At 42.2% G+C, this 19,781-nt stretch overlaps 1 protein-coding gene across 1 annotated transcript; it reads right to left on the bottom strand.

Moving 5' to 3' along the window:
• Window positions 1-1,287: 1,287 nt before the first annotated feature.
• Window positions 1,288-18,898, bottom strand: LOC100068320 (tripartite motif-containing protein 75-like). Its single transcript, XM_001498172.5, has 2 exons — window positions 18,797-18,898; window positions 1,288-3,468 (listed from the first exon to the last, which is right to left on the bottom strand). The coding sequence occupies exon 2, from the start codon at window positions 3,210-3,212 to the stop codon at window positions 1,800-1,802; it is 1,413 nt and encodes a 470-aa protein (XP_001498222.2). The 5' UTR covers window positions 3,213-3,468; window positions 18,797-18,898; the 3' UTR covers window positions 1,288-1,799.
• Between the last annotated feature and the right edge of the window lie 883 nt (window positions 18,899-19,781).

Here is a 19,781-nt window from a genome sequence, read left to right as displayed (position 1 = left end):
AACATATTGGCCAAATCTATAATAGACAGATATTTACCTATTGCTGATTGGATGGAATTAGTAATTATGACAACATTGGGCAGGACCACAGCTTAAGGTTGTAGTAATTCATTGTGAGATGCCATCCATTCTTTTCAAGTTAAAGAACAGGCAAAATTTGGGTTAAACAGAGAAGCAGTGGGGATAATAACTCTACTCTGAATAGATCTTGCATAAGGGGTTTCAATTCTTGAATGCCCTGTTGTAATTAACGATTAGTCATATTATCTATTTTAACTAGGGGTGGGGGCATCCATAGGATCTCATTTTGTGAAGCCAATTTGTAAGTGCCAATGACTTGATTTTAATTAATTACTCACTGGGTCAGATCATCATGCCTTCTCTTGGACATTTTAGGACAATGTGTGCTATGACCATGGAGAATTTAGGCAAGGCGACAGTTCTGATGATTAAGATGAGGCATACATCTTTGATGTCTGTTTTATTTCAGTAACATCACTAACATTATAGGGAGTACCATGTTTGAATTTAGTGGGATCCCACTAAGTCAGCATCTAGGTTATGGAGGCACAAAGGAGAACCTCATTTTTAAAAAAAAGATTTTATTTTACCTTTTTCGCCCCAAAGCCCCCGGTACGTAGTCAGATATTTTTAGTTGTGTGTCCTTCTAGTTGTGGCATGTGCGATGCCACCTCAGCATGGCTTGATGAGTGGTGCTATGTCCATGCCCAGGATCCGAACCGGCGAAACCCTGGGCCACTGAAGCAGAGTGCGCAAACTTAACCACTTGGCCACCGGGCCAGCCCCCAAGAGTCTCATCGTTTTACCTTTTTTGTTCTATAGATAATTTAGGAAATTTTGGATTTCCAATTAGGTCAAATTGTGGATCTCTGTTCTAGTTCTTTGCTTCCTCCTCCTGAATCCAGTTTCCTTCCTTCCTACCTTCCTCCCCCACTCCCTTTCTTCCTTCCTCCCTTCTTCCCTCCCTGCCTGCCTCCTCACCTCCATTCCTCTCTTCCTCCCTTCCTTCCTTTGTCTTAGAGACTATTCTTGGAGGGGACCCCATTAAAGGTGGGCTGATTTGCAAGTAAGAGCATAAATGCTGAAAGTGTACACTTGCCTTGGTCAGCAGAGCCAAAGAAAGAGGAGAAAGTCCCTGAAGATGGTAGTCAACATCTCCATGAGCCTGCTCAGAATGTCAAGTGTTAAGACCAGGTTGTAAGGCCAGGCTGGATCACCACTCAAAATTTGGTTCAGTGTCAGGACGGCTGATGCCACACACACCAGAAGGATCTGAAAATGTTTATTGCTCATATAATGAGGTTTATGGGGAAAGCAGGGTGGTTACCCAAGAAGGTCCAAAATGACTTGAGGGCCCAGGGATGGGAGACTAGCCTGAAGTGTTTATGGTGGTTACTGGGTGGGGCTGTTGGGAGGGTCTGGCACGACTAGGGTCTTGTTTGGTTTGAACTTCTCACCTGCACCAAAGGCTGGAGCACCCATGCTTTCTCATCAGCTTTTCCCAGGTGTGGGGAAAAAGAGAAGAGAGAAGCGTGAGTCCTGAAAGTCTGGATGGAGATGCCATCTCTATCTTTGAAGGTGTTTCCCATAAAAACATCCTTGAAAATATAGTGTGGAGCAGTGAGTACCTTACTCCTGATACATGCAGAAACATTACTCATGTGCTCAAGTCATAGAAGTGATTTTTAAAAATTTTTGGTGCTAGATTCACTGACAGTTGTATAATATTCTACCCACTGTACATAAACTACAGGAAGAAAAGGAAGCAGAGTCACTGTTCATCCTTCATAATCTCTCGCTGCACAGACCATCACAGGTTGAGAGTCACGTCCAATACAGAAGTAAGGCTTTAGCACTTCAGAAAATGTATCCGTGAAAGAATGGATGTGAGACCTGTCATTCAAACTGTAAAATGAAATGTTACCCAACTCACAGTCCAGATAAATGCCAACCCCTCTGGGCTTTTCCTTCAGCACAAGAGGGACAGGAACAGCGCCTTGTGCCACATAGTCACCATTCTGCAGCTGAATTGTCCAGCGTCTGCTGTGTCCTGAAGGGGGCCGCTTTCCCTTTCTGGAAAGGGAATCTGTACAAACCCCCACGGCCCACGCAGGCTTGTCATCCACCTGGACCTCCCAGTAATGTCGGCCACAGTCGAACCCTTCAGAACCCAGGACGACTGGATCCACTGTAAATCTCTTTGGATTGCGAGGAACTCTTTGCTTTTTCCTCACAAATGTCACAGCCTTTTTGTCCTCAGAGACAAGCAGATTAGGATGTGCTGTTTCAGGATCCAGAGTAACTTCTTCTTTAAATTTCTGAATAATTTTCCGCAGAGCCGAATACTGCAGAGGGAGGCTGCATCCCTCTTTCCTTAACTGAATCGAGTAGGGAGCTGGGGGGTCCAGGCGCTCGCACCTGTGGAGGATGCTCCTGATGTCAGTCAGCAGTCTCACCTCAGACATCGCGCACCTCTCTGCCACCTCCTTCAGTAGGCCTCTGAGGGTGGAAATGTGGTCTGAACATGCGGTAATGTTTGCACTGAGTTTCCGGTGAATGTCCCTCTCTTCCTCAGCCAGCCTTGCCAGAACCGCCTCTTGCTCACGTGCTATAGACCGGTTCAGGTGCTCAAACTCAGAGGCTAATTTCCGTCTCTGATTTTGCACCTTCTCTCTCAGTTCCAAGGGCTTTTTGCTTTGAATGCTTATTAATTTCTGAACATCTGCCACCTGCTTCTTCAGGGGCTCGATGTAACTGCTGAGTCTCTGGCTGTGATGAGAGGCGGCCTCCTCCAGGGGCCTCACCTGGTGGCCCTGGTGGTCAGGGGGCTGAGTGCACAGGGCACACAACACCTCCAGGTCCTCCTCACAGAAGAGGGTCAGGACCTGGTTGTGCTTCTCGCACAAGCGCCTCTCTTCCTGCCTCTTCTTCTTGTTCCTGGTGATGTGGAGGAGCTTGGTGACGTCGATCATCCTTCCCAGCTGGGCGTTGCTCCTGAAGTGCCTCTGTTGGCACGGGTGACGGCAGACGGGGCAAAGGAACATGTCCCAGCGGTCTTCCCAGGACTGTTGGATGCAAGATCGACAGAAGTTGTGGCCACATTCGATGGTGACGGGGTCTCTCAGATAATCCAGACAGATGGGACAGTTGGCTTCTGCCTGGAGTCCTGCCAGGGCTGCTTCGACCGCCATTGCGCTGTGAATGAAGGACTGGACCGAGGTGGGTTTTCTTCAGGAGGTTGGGCTCTGCAGCATTTCTCCATGGAACAGACACACCCTCAGATCTCACCGTGCTTCCTGTCCTGAATGTCTTGTTCCTGTGAGGCCACTGGCCTCGGGTGCACAGGTAGGTGTCCAGAGGAGCTCCTTGATCACAGAGTAGTTGAATCCGAGCTCAGCACTGCTCTTGGTCAGAAAGCAGACATGACCCTAAAGGGCCTATTCTTTCCTGAGGATGAGAAAATACTGTTTCATGTAAACAAGGCTACCATTCCTCTTGTGGCCCTGCTCACTGCCATGTTTGAGGGAAAACCAATTCTTCTCTCCACCCCCGGGATTCCACCTATACCCATAACTATGGAGGGGCACCATGGGACTATGGAAAGATATGGGCACCGGGACTTGAGAGCCTGGCCCTGGGTGAGAGTCCCCCTCAGTCATCTACTATCAGGGGCACCTGGGGAAAGTTGCATAACATCCTCGTCTCTAAGAGAATTAGGTAAATGAGCATAAAAATTACGACCTCAATCATTTTAATCTTGTCAAAAATCTGATAAAATAATATTCAATTAAAGATACTTTGGCTTAAGCCCCACAGATATTTCTTAAAGCACAGCACTGAATTCATAATATATCAAAATACTTTTCACTTAAACTTCTCAACTGCAGGGTATATCCAGTTATGTACATAAGCGGATGGGATTTGGACTAAATGAGATTTACTCTGAGGACCCTGCCAAGTTGGAAAACTGTGATTTTCACATGATGCACAGAATGAAATGGGAGATCAGGAATTCAATGTGAGCTGAAGCTGAGAAACACACACACATGGATACAACTACCCACTGAAGTCAATGGTGAGCTACCAACTGGAGAGGATTGGTGGGGACAAGATCCCAAGAGGAGGGCATGGAATTTTCCCTTATAAGCAGTTACTGATTCCAAAATTGAGACTGAGAGGCAAACTCTCAGGATGAAGAGAACACACTTGGAGTTCAGAGCACCTCATAGAGAATGTGTCCTGGTAAAATACTCCAAAGTTTAAATTGGGTTCAGTGAAGTGCTACGTACTAGAAGAATCATGAATGGACTACCCCTTAAAGAGTCCATTGATTTAATCAGCTCAAACCCTGATAGTTTAAGACAATCTCTGTCTGATTGCTAGAGACCCCAAAATGAGTTTCAAAGTGTTAAGATATAAAGTCTTGCTGATGTGCTGTCTCAGGAACATTCACACACAGCTGGTGAGAATGCAAGTTGGTACAACCACTTTTCATATTTTGCAAAGATGCATACATATTTATTTATTATTTTGTGCGTGTGTGTGAGGAAGATTGACCCTGAGCTAACATCTGTGCCAACCTTCCTCTATTTTGTGTGAGATGCCACCACCGTGTGGCTTGATGAGCGGTGCTAGGTCCGCACCCAGGGTCCGAAACTGTGAACCCCAGGCCTCTGAAGCAGAGGGCACGAATTTAACCACTATGCCACCAGGCCAGCTCCCAATGCACACATATTTAAAATAGCTTATCAAGTACAATAGTGTGAATTCCTGGGTGGGAGAGAATGGGAGTAGAGAATGAGGATTAAGGGGGAAACTAAAAGTTAAGAGATTAGCCTTGCATGAATAATGACAATATACAATGAACTGCTAAGGTCCTCAAAATGACCAAACAACAATGAAACAAGCAAGAAAATTCAATGAGTCTGAATAACTTCCCTCTGAGTAGCAAAAAACCACAGAAATAATACACTATACATGCTGAGTGGTAAGTGAATTTGTTAACCTAATATCTTTTGAAAAAATTATTAATTAAGCTCAAAATGAACAATGCATATTTTAAAAGATCTAATGATACAGAAACGTATAGGATCAAGTTTTCCTCTACCTTCTCCCTCCCTGACTCCACTAACCCACTAACCCATCCCTTAAACACAATTGCATCACCTTCCCAATGTTAGTTCCTGTAACCTTTCCATGTATGTTTCTGAATCATTTTTTATTTTATATATTTAGAGACACATGTAACTCTTTTCCAAATTATATATATATATATATATATATAAATGCAATGGATTCATCCTATACATATTATTTCATAGCTTGCTTTTTTTACAATTTAAATTAGTTTTGTGCTTTTTAATTTTCACTTTTTTAAATTGAGATATAATTGGCATATAACATTGTATTAGTTTTAGCATACAACATAATGATTTGATATATGTATATATTGTGAAATGATTACCACAATAAGTTTGGCTAACAATTCATCAGTACACAGTTATAAATTTTTTGTGTGTGATGAGAACTTTTAAGATCTATTCTCTTAGCAACTTTCAAATATACAATACAATGTTGTTAGCTATAGTCTCTATGTTGTACATTACATCCCCAGCATTTGTTTATCCTATAACTGGAAGTTTGTACCTGTTGACTACCTTCACCCATTTCATCCACCCCACTACCCACCTGCCTCTGACAACCACTAATCTGTTTTCTATATCTATGAGTTTGGTTTTTTTTTTTATTTAGTTTTTTTTAAATTAGATTCCACATATGAGTGAGATCATACAGTGTTTGTCTTTCTCTGTCTGACTTATTTCACTTAGCGTAATTCAAAACCTCAAGAACCATCATGTCTCAAATAGCAGGATCTCCTTTTTTATGGCTGAATAATATTCCATTGAATATATACACATCACATTTTCTTTATCCATTCATCCATTGATGGATACTTAGGCATTTCCATATCTTGTCTATTGTAATAATGCTGCAGTGAACATATGGGTGCAGGTATCTCTTCAAGTTAGCACTTTTGTTTTCTTCAGATAAATATCCAGCAGTGCAATTGCTAGAGCATATGGTAGTTCTATTTTAATTTGGAGGGGACCCTCCATACTGTTTTCCATAGTGGCTGCACCACTTTACATTCCTACCACTGTGGACAAGTGTTCCTTATTCTTCGCATCCTCACCAACACTAATTTCTTGTCTTTCTGATAATAGCCATTCTAACAGGTGTGAGGTGATATGTCACTGTGGTTTTGATTTGCATTTCCCTGATGATTAGTGATGTTGAACACCTTTTCATGTACCTGTTGGCCATTTGGATGTCTTCTTTGGAAAAATGTCTATTCAATTCCTCTGCCCATTTTTAAATCAGATTGGTTTTTTCCTATTGAGTTGTATGAGTTCTTTATATATTTTATTTCTGAACTCCTTATCGGATATATGATTTCCAAATATTTTCTCCTGTTCGGCAGGTTGCCTTTTGATTTTGTTGATGGTTTCCTTTGCTGTGCAGAAGCTTTTTCAGTTTGATGTAGTCCCACTTGTTTATTTTTGCTTTTATTTTACCCTTTTTAAAGTGTTACAATATTATGCATGCTTTCTTATGATATTCATGAATAATTGGCACAGCTAAAAACGATTTCACTGCAATTTTCTAAATAGTTTCCCATTTTGCACATCAATAGAATATTCAAAAGTATAAGCAAGAAATGGAAAATCATCACTTTTAGGTACTATGGAAACCAAGCTGTTTCTTATCATTAAAACAGAAATCTGAATATGCACACAAAAGAAATAAGATGCTTTGCATGTTGTTTTGGAAAAAGATATCTAGCCATGTGCAGATATTATATATTCCACAATGCTAATTCCTAGTATCATAACTGTTCTTTACAATTGTCCTTAAAGACAGAATATTTCCCATGTTAAAGGAAAGAGTGGGATTTTTTTCTCTCCTTAAAATCTTTTCATCTTGCATGATTTCGACCCACAGAAATGTTATAAGAAGAGTATAGTGGGCATAGGGTACTCTTCATCTAGAATCACTTGTTTTTATTTTGCCTCATTTCTTTATCTCTCTCTGCTAATACATAGCTTTATTTTTCTCTTCTGAACCATTTTAGAGGATAAATGCTAGAATAGATATCCCATAAGAATAAGGGCTTGCAGCTCAACAACAAAAAAATCAAACAACCCGATCAAAAAATGGGCAGGGGACATGAACAGTCATTTCTCCAAAGAAAATATATGGATGGCCAATAGACACATGAAAACATGCTCATCATCACTAATCCTCAGGGAAATGCAAATAAAAACTACACTAATATATCACCTTACACCTGTTAGAATGGCAAAAATATCCAAAACCAAGAGTGACAAATGTTAGAGAGGTTGTGGAGAAAAAGGAACCCTCATACACTGTTGGTGGGAATGCAAACTGGTGCAGCCACTATGGAAAACAGTATGGAGATTTCTCAAAAAGTTAAAAATAGAAATACCTTATGACCCTGCCATCCCACTACTGGGTATCTATCCTAAGAACCTGAAGTCAGCAATTCCAAAAGTCCCATGCATTCCTATGTTCATCGCAGCATTATTCACAATAGCCAAGACATGGAACCAACCTAAGTGCCCAGCAACTGATGATTGGATAAAGAAGATAATGGTATATATATACAATGGAATACTACTCAGTTATAAAAAAGGACAAAGTCGTCCCATTCACAACAACATGGATGGACCTTGAGGGTATTATGTTAAGTGAAATAAGCCAGACAGAGAAAGATGAACTCTGTATGACTCCACTCATAGGTGGAAGTTAACATATAGACAAACAGAACTGATCAGTGGTTACCAGGGGAAAGGGGGGGTGGGGGAGGGCACAAAGGGTGAAGTGGTGTACATACAACATGACTAACAATAATGTACAACTGAAATTTCACAAGGTTGTTAACTATCATAATCTTAATAAAAAAAAGAATAAGGGCTTGCTCCTGCATAACCACAATGCAGTTACCACATCAGGAAATTTAGCATTGGTACAATACTGTTATGTTATCATGAATGTAGAGTCCTATTCAAATTTCCCCAGTTATCCCGGTAATGCCCTTTATAGATTTCTTTTCCTGATCTAAGATCCAATCAAGGATCTCAAACTACTATTAGTTGCTCTGTCTTTTTAGTCTCCTTTAATCTAGAAGAGTCCTCAGCCTCACTTTATTTTTCCTAAAGTCGACATTTTTGAAGAGTCTAAGCTACTTGTTATGCAAACTTCCCATGATAGGGATTGTCTGATTATTTCCTTTTTCGATTCAGGTTAAGCATTTTAGGAAGGAATACTGTATGTGTGATGTCACATCCTCCTCAGTGCATCACATGGGGTTTACATATTGTTCCTAAGAAGCATGTTTTTTTATTGGATCATAAATACCATTTTTTTTGTCACATAGGACACATTCTCCTTTGCACAAATTAAGGTCTACATTGGAGATGGGTGGTGGCATTGATCGACAGAGAAGTGATGATTTTACTATTTCTTTGTTGTAATGACAGCTGAGAGCTGAGTCAACCCTTATAGGAAAGAAGAGAGAATGTTGGCCATCTAAGGGCACCAAGAAGACAAAGTTAATTAGCAAAGTGTGCAATGGGCCATGGTTTTGACCTATGAGATTTTTTATTCTTGAATGAATTAATTAGTTAATTAAAACCACAAATATTTATTGAGCACCTATTAATAACCAGGCACCATTATAGGAGCTGAAACACAGGAATGAACAATAGTCATTCCCCACACCTCCTTGGCTCCAAGCCATTCACACTCCGTTCTGCCTCAGGGTTTTTCAAATTATTGTCCCTCTAACACATAAAAAATATTTCTTGATTTGCCTCCAACCTTCTCTGCTACTTCAGAAAATTACTTATCTCCTAGGTTCCACATCTAACTAATGGATCCATCATTTCCCCAACTGCAAATGCAGAAATTCTTGGAAGCATCTTTGAATTCTCTCATTCATTAACCTCAACAGCAAGTCCTGAGGGCATTACTTTGAAATTATGTCCCTGCATTCCCACACCCATTCCCTATGGGGCTGTCTCTTTCTCTAAAGCTACAGAATTATAATCGGAAAAGTCCCTGTTGGCGTGAGTCCTGGCAAGCAGAAAACTGGTATAGAATCACAGCTGATTCCTGTTAATCTCATTGTCAAGAACAGTCAATAAACAAAGAGAAGTAAATAAAGGCTGAATGGTATTCAAGTGACTTTACTGCTAGATCTCTTATGAAATTACTGAAAACAGTGTCAACTGAGTGATAAGGTCCCAGGTGTCAGATTGATTTTAGTTAAAGTGTGAAGAGGAGGCAAAGATATCAATTCTTTAAATCACCTATTCTAGGAGATTCAATCAATGTGGAACAATTGTCTCTTAAAGTCAATTTCGTCAGGATTCTGTGTTCCCCTACAGTGTAATTCTGTATTCTAATCCATATTACAGACAATGGGATTAGCCAGCCCAACAGCAAGCCCATGACAAGTAAGTTTAGCCTTTGAGAATACACATATTGTCATAAGGAGAATTTTGGCAGGAACATGAAGTTAAAGGGCCTTTGGTGAGGGCTCAGAAGATAAGGAACATGTTATTTGAAACTGGAGGAAAGGTGATTCTTGTCATGTGGTGGGAGAACACGTAACTGAATTGTGTCCTCCCATTGTGTGGAAAGCAGAACTTGTAAGTGATGAACTTGGATATTTAGCTGAGGACAGTATCCTCTGTGGCCGGAGACTTCACCCTCTGGGTCCCTATAGTTTGTACTTTATAGAATTACTGACAGTTAATATACCATGGTTAATTGAAATTTGAACCACTGGGGGACTTGGGTTAATTTAACTAACCATGGTAACTGAATTTTGTGCATGTCAGAATCATATAAAGTATGAACTCTGCGTGTGTGTGTGTGTGTGTGTGTGTGTGTGTGTCTGTGTCTGTGTTTCTGGTCTACCTCACCGCCACCACTGGTCTCCAGCATGTCACTCCAGTCATTTAAGTAGCTCCTAGGCTCCTTATCCAGAGAAGCCTTTCCCAATAGATTTTTTTGCTTTCATTCCATTGTGTTTAAATGATTTTTTTCAGATGAATCACCAAAATTTCATAATAATGAGAATAGATACAAAGAATAGATTGGTGGTGATCAGAGGGGAAGGGGTGGGGGGAGGGGAAAAAGGGTAACGGGGTACACATGCACAGTGACAGATAACTAGATTTTTGGTGGTGGACACAAATATAGTTTATATAAAAGGCAAAATATAATGATGTAAACCTGAAATTTATATGTTATAAACAACGTTATCTCAACAAAAAAATTAATTAAAAAAAAATGAAAGAAAATTTCTTAAAATGCCCCCCAAATTATAACACTTTATAATTCTCCTAATGAAGAATGTTTTAAGGTTTATTTTACTAAAAGAAATTTCTCCTATGTGGGAGAAGTTATTAAACAACCGCCATCACATTGACCCAAAATTATCAATTTCTAGCTGAATCTATTTATAGTTCTAATTGGAGAATTTTATTTCTGGCACTCACTATTAATGTAAATCTCACAAATATCTAGTTGGTTTCGAGATTTGTGGTAAACAGTAGGGGTTTGTGTTTTTTTTTTACCTCATATTACGTATATCTTTACAGCCCCCTTGCGATTAGTGGGGCCTTGCAATTAGCTTTAGAGAATGCAGGAAGAGAAAATGTGTGTCACTTCCTGGTATTGGATTTTGAGGCTTGTGTGCCATTTTAATGCTCTTTTTTTCGAGTCGCAGTGACCCTGTGCTGAGATAGCACAGGACTGAGGGAGTGTCAGATTTCTGGGTGAGGTCATGGAGCAGTGCCTGCTGACCCTCCCTGCACTTTGCAAGAATAAGTACTAAAGGGTTTTGTCTTCCTAATAAGCAACTGAGATTACCACAGCATACCATGCTACCCTGATATATGTAGGGGTTACTCTTAACCTCAAAGAAATGCATTCTAGAAAGCTCTCCTGAGCACCTTTCTCACATTATAGAGATAAACAAAAATTACAGATATACAAAATAAAACTCTATTGCCAGGAATTGTAAACAATACACAACAGGCTTCCAAATAGAAGCATTTTCTAAAATGCTGGCAGTTGAACATAATGTAATGCAACACAGGTATGTGGTATTTTGAAGTTATGTATGGACATGGCTTTTAAAAATGCAAGACAAAAGCAAAACAAATAGAATTCTGAAAAGAATTTGTATAAAAAAAGACGAAACGAAAAGTTGAATGTCATACTTTTGTACCCTAGAGTATTATAAATTGGCTGACGTGTAACCCTGGCCGCTGCTTCACAGGGCAGGTCCGTATACTGGCAGGATTAGCCTCCACCAACCTTTCAAGTGTCCTACAGGTTAAGCCAAGTTGCCCACTTCTGTTGTGGTTAATCGTGGGACAGGTGTTCATTGCCCTTGCGGGAGGATCTGAGCCATCATCACCACGTCACTGGTCACATTCCTTTCATGTGTCCTTCCCTCCTCATCTCCTCCAAACCCCTGAACCACTGGTTTCTCCAATAGTAGTCTAAACACTTTCTGGTATTAAATGGGCTTCTCTGTCTCCAACATTAGAGAAGGTAAAAGGCCCTTTTCCTTAATACGTTAGAGAGCATGGAATTAACATCTAATAAATGTGAATTTCTAGAAATGGAGAATATATAGGAAAATTATAAATGCTGTGAGTGCATTTATGAAAATTTGAAAAGACAATATAAGAAAAGAAACTGTCATGTTTTGTATTTTATTTTGGAATTACAAAAGCCCTTGGCACTTGTTTCCTGCAGCATTTCTGTGAAATAGGCCAGCTCAGGAATATGTTATAGTTAGAGAGACAGGGGGACAGACGATGACTGTGTCCTAAGTGTTAATAAACGAAATGCTGCACTATCTTTGCAATTTTCTGTAAATATGTGATTACTTTAAAAGTTAAAAAATACACACAAACAAAGCCCAAAACACCGTAATCCTCGAGATCAGAACATCCAACAACTGGTAATTATATAACATTCCAGGTAGCACTCATGAACAATATCAACATGCCGAGGTCTCCCAGGTCGTTCTTCATTCTGGGCTACTATACGGATTGTAAGAAGGTCTCAAGTAGGTCTGATGTAGAAATAAGCCCTATGTTTTTCTCTAAATGTATCAGTCTAAGTGTAGATATGAGACCTGTTATTCAAATTACAAAATGAAACCTCTTCCAATTCATAGCCCAGAAATATGCTGATCCTCCTGGATTTTTTTGTATCCAATGCAACACAGTGTAAGACCAGAGCTGGATTCGCCAGCACCCGTCTTTTGGGGATGGTGAAGTCACAGCATTTCTGGGAAAAGATCCCTCACAGATCCCTGCGGCCCATTCACCGCGGCCTCTTACTTCCGCCTGCCGGTAATGCCTGCCAGAGACCACCTCTGAAGACTCAGGACGGCTGGCAAAATGGAAAGCTGTTGAGACTGTAAGGAAAGTTTGCTTTCATCTTTCCTAACGTCGCATTTTTTCTGTCTTCTGAGATAAGATTGGGGTGCGTGGTTTCAATATCTAGCGTCAAATTGACCTTAAACAGGTTGATCATTTTCTGTAGCTTAAAATATTGTTCATAAGGCCCAATACATTTTTTCTTGAATTCATATGAAAAGAAGGCTGGGGTTTAGGTTTCATATTTGCTGTAGATCCTTTCAACATCTGTGAGCACATCCAGGTCTGACTCACACACCTTTCTGCTGTTTCATCAGAAGCATTTTTAGTGTGGACGCATGCTCTCAGAATTTTACTTCGTCTTCATTCAGTTTTTCTTGAACAGCATTCTCTTCCATCTGTAATTTGAAAAGAATTATTCCTTTTCTTTTCTAAGGAAACTTTTTTTCCTTTTTTTAAAGATTGGCACCTGAGCTAACAACTGTTGTCAATCTTTTTTTTTTCTTTCTGCTTTTTCTCCCCAAATCCCCCCAGTACATAGTTGTATGTTTTAGCTGTGGGTCCTTCTAGTTGTGGCACGTGAGACGCCGCCTCAGCGACCCGAACCAAAGCCCTGGGCTGCTGCAGCAGAGCACATGAACTTAACCACTCGGCCACGGGGCTGCCCTAGGAAACTCTTAAATTGTTTAAAATCAGAGTAGAATTTCCCCTGCTGAATCTTCACCTTTCCCCGCAATTCAAATGGTTTTGAAATGTGGATTTCTAACCTCTTCTCCGCATCCTCACCCTGCTCCCTCAGGGGCTCACTGTAGCTTACTAGCGGCAGCTTGCTCAATGGGTGTCACCAGGTGATCCCGGTGGTCAGAGGACACTCCGCACTGGGGACACAACAGCTCCAGCTCCTCCTCGCAGAACAGGCCCAGAACCTGATTGTGCTTCTCGCACAGGGCGTCTCTTCCTGCCCTTTCCTCTTGCTCCTCGTGGTAGGCAGCTGCTTAACAATTTCAGTCAGGTAACGTAACTGGGAGTTCTTCAAGTTCCTGTCAGGGCAGTGGTGGAGGCACACAGGACAGGGGAAGATGTCCTGTAGGTCTTCCCAGCGCTGGTGGATGCAGGACAGACAGAAGTTGTGCCCACAGTGAATGGTCACTGGGTCTCTCAGGTAATTGAGGCAGATGGGACAGCTGGCCTCTGCCTGGAGCTTGGCCAGGGAGACTGCAAAGGCCATTTTGTAGTCAGGGTTTCTATCATAGGATTCTCCCTTGGAAAGGTCTGGTTCTCCTAGAACTTGTGAAATGAGAAGCCAATGGCTCTCAGTGTTCACTCTCCTTCCTGGCAGACAGCACCCAGGAAGCCACAGCCCCTACAGGTACTTCTGCCTCATTCCCTTCCGTCCCAGAGGAAGGTTCCATAAGGAGCCACAGTACACACCAAACAGAGATGTCCCTGCACATTCTCCTCTGGTCTCATGCCCAGACAAATTGAAGGACAGTTATGGAATCCAGCTGTTGGGACAGAGTCATAATCCACGTCACCAAGTCATTCCTGTGGGCAAGAAGTTACTCTTATCCGAAACTGAAGTTCAGTTGAGCACCAACGCTAGCCTTCTAGCACAGACTCTACTGTAACTAAAATGTTGATGAGGGGAGATTTCTCTTCACAGATGTATTCCGGCTAAGAAACAGAGTAGGAAGTAGAGAAGTATGTATTGACCTTATTTGGATTTTGTTTTAAAAGAATATATTGTAAAACCAAACCCTATCAACAGCAAAAGAAACAACCACAACTAAAAACAACCTAAATGGCCAAGAAATGGTGACTGGATCAAGAGATAGCGGTACATCCTCACAATGGAATAATATTTAGCAATAAAAAGGAATGAACTAATGAGCTCAAAATAATTATGCTGAGTGAAAGGTGCCTCACCCTCCTCCGCCCTCAAAAAAAAAAAGTATATATATAATATCTTGTACTATTTCATTTACATAAAATTTTAGAAAATGCCAACTAATCTATAGCAATAGAGTACAGGTGGGTGGTTGGCTGGGGATGGGGTGGGGAGGTTGTGTAGTGGACAGAAGCATTACTAAGGGGCACGAGCAAACATTGAGGTTGATGTATGTATTCATTATCTTGAATGTGGTGAGGAACTTATGGATGTATACATTTGTCAAACTGACCGAATTTTACACTATAAGAACCTGTAGTTAGTTTTATGTCAATTATACCTCAAGCAGCTATGTTTTTTAAAAGGTAATGAACCCTTTCCTGTTTTGCACACATATTTGACCTCCAGTTAACTTCCCAGCTGTTCCTCCAGCAATCTCATAAGGTGGCCTGTCACCTGTGTTGCTAGGCAACATTGTGTATGGCAGAAATGACCCGTAATAGGTAAATTGCATTTGGACTTGGAGGAACTAAAAATATGCTGTAAATACTTGATGGGGATACCATAGCTTTGGCCTTTGTTGAGTAAGGTGACCTGGTAATTAGATATGTCCCTTAAAGGGACCATGGAAACTAGACATGAGGCTCTTCAGCTAGGGTGATTCCCCCACTTGTGGATCTGGTCTCCCTGAGCCTGATCTGTCACCTAGTGAGGGAGTGGAGTAAGGAGGAAGGACTCCCACAGAAGGATTTATTTCATGCTGACCTGCTGGCAAGCTTTGCTTCTTGTTCCATATCCTTCTAATATGATAATAAGTATGCCCTACAATATCTTATGAATCAAAATGTTTCATTAATCAAAATTGCCCGGGGCAACAAGAAAATCACGCAAATATGAGAGCTGACTGAATATGTGATTAAAATAAAGAATTGCAGTTAATTGTGTATTGTGTGTGTGAGAGAAGATGATGTAATTTTTTTTAAAAAAGACAGCCCCTATCCTTTAAAGATGCAAGCTCAAGCATGTACATATGAAGTGACATGTGTGGAATGTTATCTAGAATTTGCTTCAATATAATTAGGTGCAGAGGAAAGAGGGTGTGGTATAGATGACAGAAGATGGTCCAAGAGTTGGTAATTATTGAAGCTAGACAATGGGTATGTGGGGATTCATTTTACTAATCATCTGTCTACTTTGAACATGTTTGAAACTTTCTGGTCAAACTCCTCCCTTGAGAATAAGTATGAAAGTGGATAGAATATGCAATGCAACTGATGGAAGGCATGGAAGAGCAAACAAGGCTGTCAGCACCTGAGAAGCCAAAGTCTTGGAGTGAAGAGAAGCCCTACATTGGCCTCCTTTTGTATGTCTCGTGGAACGGAGGCATTCTCCGCATGGGGAGTACATTCCTATTTTCATCTATAGTGTGTATACACAGTATATAAAACATTTGCATCTGTGCATCCCCTCCCTATTCACCCACATATCTTGAGTCATTCCCCTTCCTCCTGCATCAATTTTGCTTCTCTATCAATAGTATACAAATGAGATGTCATTGCCCCCATCTCAAAAGAGAATCCTCTCTAGATTTAACACCTCCTGCCCGACTGCCACCTCATTTCAGGCTTCACAGCAAAACTCCTTGACAGAGTTTTCTCTACTGCCCATTTCTCTCTTCCCATTCTCTCCTGAACCCACTAGAAAGTGTTGTCATAGTCCCAATTTCATGAATACCTCTTTCCTTAAATTTATCAATGGTATCTAGTTAGCCAAATTCAGTGGTCATTTTCTGTCCTGAACACCCTTGATCTATCATTGGCATTTGGTATAGCTGATAACTCTCTTCTCCAGAGACTCTTTCTTATCCTGGCTTTCCAACCACCAACTCAGGGTTTCCCCTTCCTTTCCGGCCATTTCTTTGAATCTCTTTCACTAGACATCCCAATCTCCACTACCTCTAAAGGATGCCACAACTAGGATTGTTGGATTTAGCAAACAAAACTGCAGGATAACCAGTTACATTTGAAATATTACATGGAACATACGTATCCTATATGGTCCTTTGTTGTTTATCTGAAATTCAAATGTCAGTGGGCATCCTGTAGTCTATCAGGCATCCCTAGCCCGAACTCAGTCTTGGCCTTGTTATCTCTTTTATCTACATGGCTCCCTAGGTGAGCTCTTCTACGGTCAAGGTTTTGGATACAATTTGTATGCGGATAACTCCCAAATTTTATCTCCAGCTTGGAGTTCTTCCCTAAACTCTAGATCTATGTATCCGACCTCTACTTGACATTCCACTCATATGTCAAATAAGTGTCACCACCTGAATATGTTCGGCACAGAGGTCCTGATAGCCCTGAGCAGTCCATCTCCTGCTGTCGTCCTGTCCATTTCTGCTAATGCTTACTCCATTTTAGCAGTTACTCAGGCTAAACATATTCATGCCATCCATGATTCTTCCTTTACTCTCACACTTCATGTCAGGATCATCAAGTCCTATAGGCTTTATTGTCAAAGTGAACCCAGAAATCAATTACTTCTCATCACTCCCACTGCCATCACCCTGCTCTGAGCCATCATCATTTCTTGCCTAGATTATTGCAATAACTTCCTAATGCTTCCCCTGCTTCCTCCACTTCTCTATTTTCCACACAATAACTTCCTAATGCTTCCCCTGCTTCCTCCACTTCTCTATTTTCCACACAGTAGCCAATGTTCCTGGTAAAATATAAATTAAGCATGTCATTCCTCCATTCTAAACCCTCCACTGGCTTTCCACTTGACTCAGGAAAGTAGCCCAAGTCCTTAGCATGACCTATGAGACTCAACATGTACTCCCCTCCTCAGTTTTCTGACTTCACCTCCTAATCTCTCTATCTCTGGTTCTCTCTGCTCCTGCACACTGACCACCTTGCTGTTTCCTGAAAACTCTTCATGCATTCTCATCAAATACTTAATTCACTGAATCTCAATAAACATTGAGATTTCGCTATATGCTACCCATCTGAGAGAAGAAATGATTTCAAAAATAGTGCTACTATTGCCTCCATTGTAGAGAAGGGAAAACAAGATTCCAGGAGGTTATAATTAGCTCAGGGTCTCCCAACATGATTAGAATACTGTAAAAAAAATTTTAAAAAGATGTTTACATAATAATATATTTATATCTATAGCTATATTCAGGTAAAATATTTAGCAAAAACAAAAAAGAGCCCAAAGTAGGGGGTCACTCAGGAGCAGCTCACAGTAACCCCCTTCCCCAGCTCCCCTTCACTCCTAGTCCAGATCCAGCAGGGGACACAGAGATGTTGAGTCATGTCCACACCCACAGCTAGAGCACTCTCTCTCCTGCTGTCCCAGAGCTGCATCCCCTTCTGGATTAGACTAACGTATCCAGCCTTCCAGCCAGGTGGTTTTTTAATGGTGAATCCAATCAACTCACCCTCCCAAACCACCCCCACTTGCCCCTGAAGCCTCCCAGCTTCCCCTGATTGAGTCGCTTCCTACATAGCAGGCTGTCATAGCCCCCAAGGGCCCCCTTCCTAGAACGGACCCAGCGGAATGAGGCATTTCCATCTGAGTCTTTGGTTAAAGTCTGGAACCCGGCAACCCCAACTCGCAGGGTGGGGCCAAGTCAAGCCTGGCCTGACCCTATGAGCGCACAGTGCGTGTGTGGCTCCTCCAGGGAGGAATCCCAGATCCAGGTGGTGAGCGTGGCGCGAGGCAGCTTCTTCGCACCCATGACCTGCGTTCCCTGTTTCACCGGTGACTCTAAGGACCTCTCCACAACACCCCGAGACCATGGTTAAGGGCCCTCGACAAGTCACCACACTTCCAGCCCAGGCTGGCTGGCTGCCCCAGCTGGGGTTATGGAGAGGCCCCCGCCCCTTCCCGAGTCCCCGCTCACCTATGACCCCAAGCACTCACCCGCCTGCCACACGTGCTTGGGTTGCGGCTCTGCGCTGGGTGGGAAGCAGCCCTTACATTCCTGCAGCCCGGGTGCTGCTGCCACGACCACCCACCCAGGATTAGGGGCCCCTCCCTTCCCTGCAGCGCAGACTTGCCTTCTCATCCAGGTCAGAAGACGCATCACACCCAACCTCGCGGCCACTGCTAGGGTCTGAACCCGGCCCAGTTCCCCTTCAAAACCGGTAGGGGGTTTCCTTTCCTGGGGTCTTTTCGAGGGTCAGGGGAAGGAGGACGCCCTGGCAGGGCACGGAAAGGACAGAGTGGAAGCCTACTTGTTTAGGGGGATGTATACACATTTTGGATTTGGGGGAGCACAGTGTGTAGTTTTCAAAACATCCTGATGTGTTAAGAGATCTTAGGTAACCTCAGACACAAACTACTCTTTTCAGTTGATAGCTAAGTGGTAACCGCTGCTGAATCTGACCTTCAGCCCTGTGCTTTGACTCCATCTTCTCAATGCCTGTCATCTCCTTATCAGCACCTTCATTAAGTTCTCCACTCAACAAACTTTACTTGTGCAGTTAATAACTTAGTAGAATTCTAGAACCCAGAGACAATAGCCACTGTCCAGGTGTGGCATCTGGCCATCCAGGGAGAAGCGACATAAAAAAGGCATTGCCAGGGGCTGGCCCCGTGGCCGAGTGGTTAGGTTCGCGCGCTCCGCTGCAGGCGGCCCAGTGTTTCATTGGTTCGAATCCTGGGCGCGGACATGGCACTGCTCATCAGACCACGCTGAGGCAGCGTCCCACATGCCACAACTAGAAGAACCCACAACGAAGAATACACAACTATGTACCGGGGGGCTTTGGGGAGAAAAAGGAAAAAATAAAATCTTTAAAAAAAAAAAAAGGCATTGCCATGTTTGCTCTGTTTCACCGTGGATGACCATCCGTTCAGGAGAGGAGATAAGGCTTTTCTTTCCGTCCAGAACACGTGTTTCGGTCCGCCAGACCTGGGCACTGAGTGTGTCTAGCGCCATCTGCTGGAAAACTTGTGAACAATCAAAATGACATTACATGGTTATAAAACTTCACACAGATGAAAAGTCATGCAGGAATATTCAGTCCTCTGGCGGCCACCGCAGCACGGGTCCAAGTGCATAGAGCTGTAATGTTTCCGGCTCTCCGTCCATCCTGGAAGTGCTCTGCGCACACGTAGGCAGAGGTCCATTCCTGATTCTAAACTGCAAATGAGAGGACACGCATTCTACAACTTCCCCTCGCTCCTTCTGTTCACTTAACATATGGTCTTAGAAATTTTCCCATATCAGCACAAATATTTCGCTTTTTTGGGTCAACTTTGAGCAAAACTCTGAATGGAAAATGTTGTATTCGTGGTGGAAAAAGAATGTCTTTAAAGAACCAGCAGGATACTCTTTCCACCAGATCGCTGTTTCCTGCAGTATTTTT

The sequence above is a fragment of the Equus caballus genome, chromosome 2 (assembly GCF_041296265.1).
Source record: "Equus caballus isolate H_3958 breed thoroughbred chromosome 2, TB-T2T, whole genome shotgun sequence".
Classification (NCBI taxonomy): domain Eukaryota; kingdom Metazoa; phylum Chordata; class Mammalia; order Perissodactyla; family Equidae; genus Equus; species Equus caballus.
This window is presented reverse-complemented; position numbering and strand designations above follow the sequence as displayed.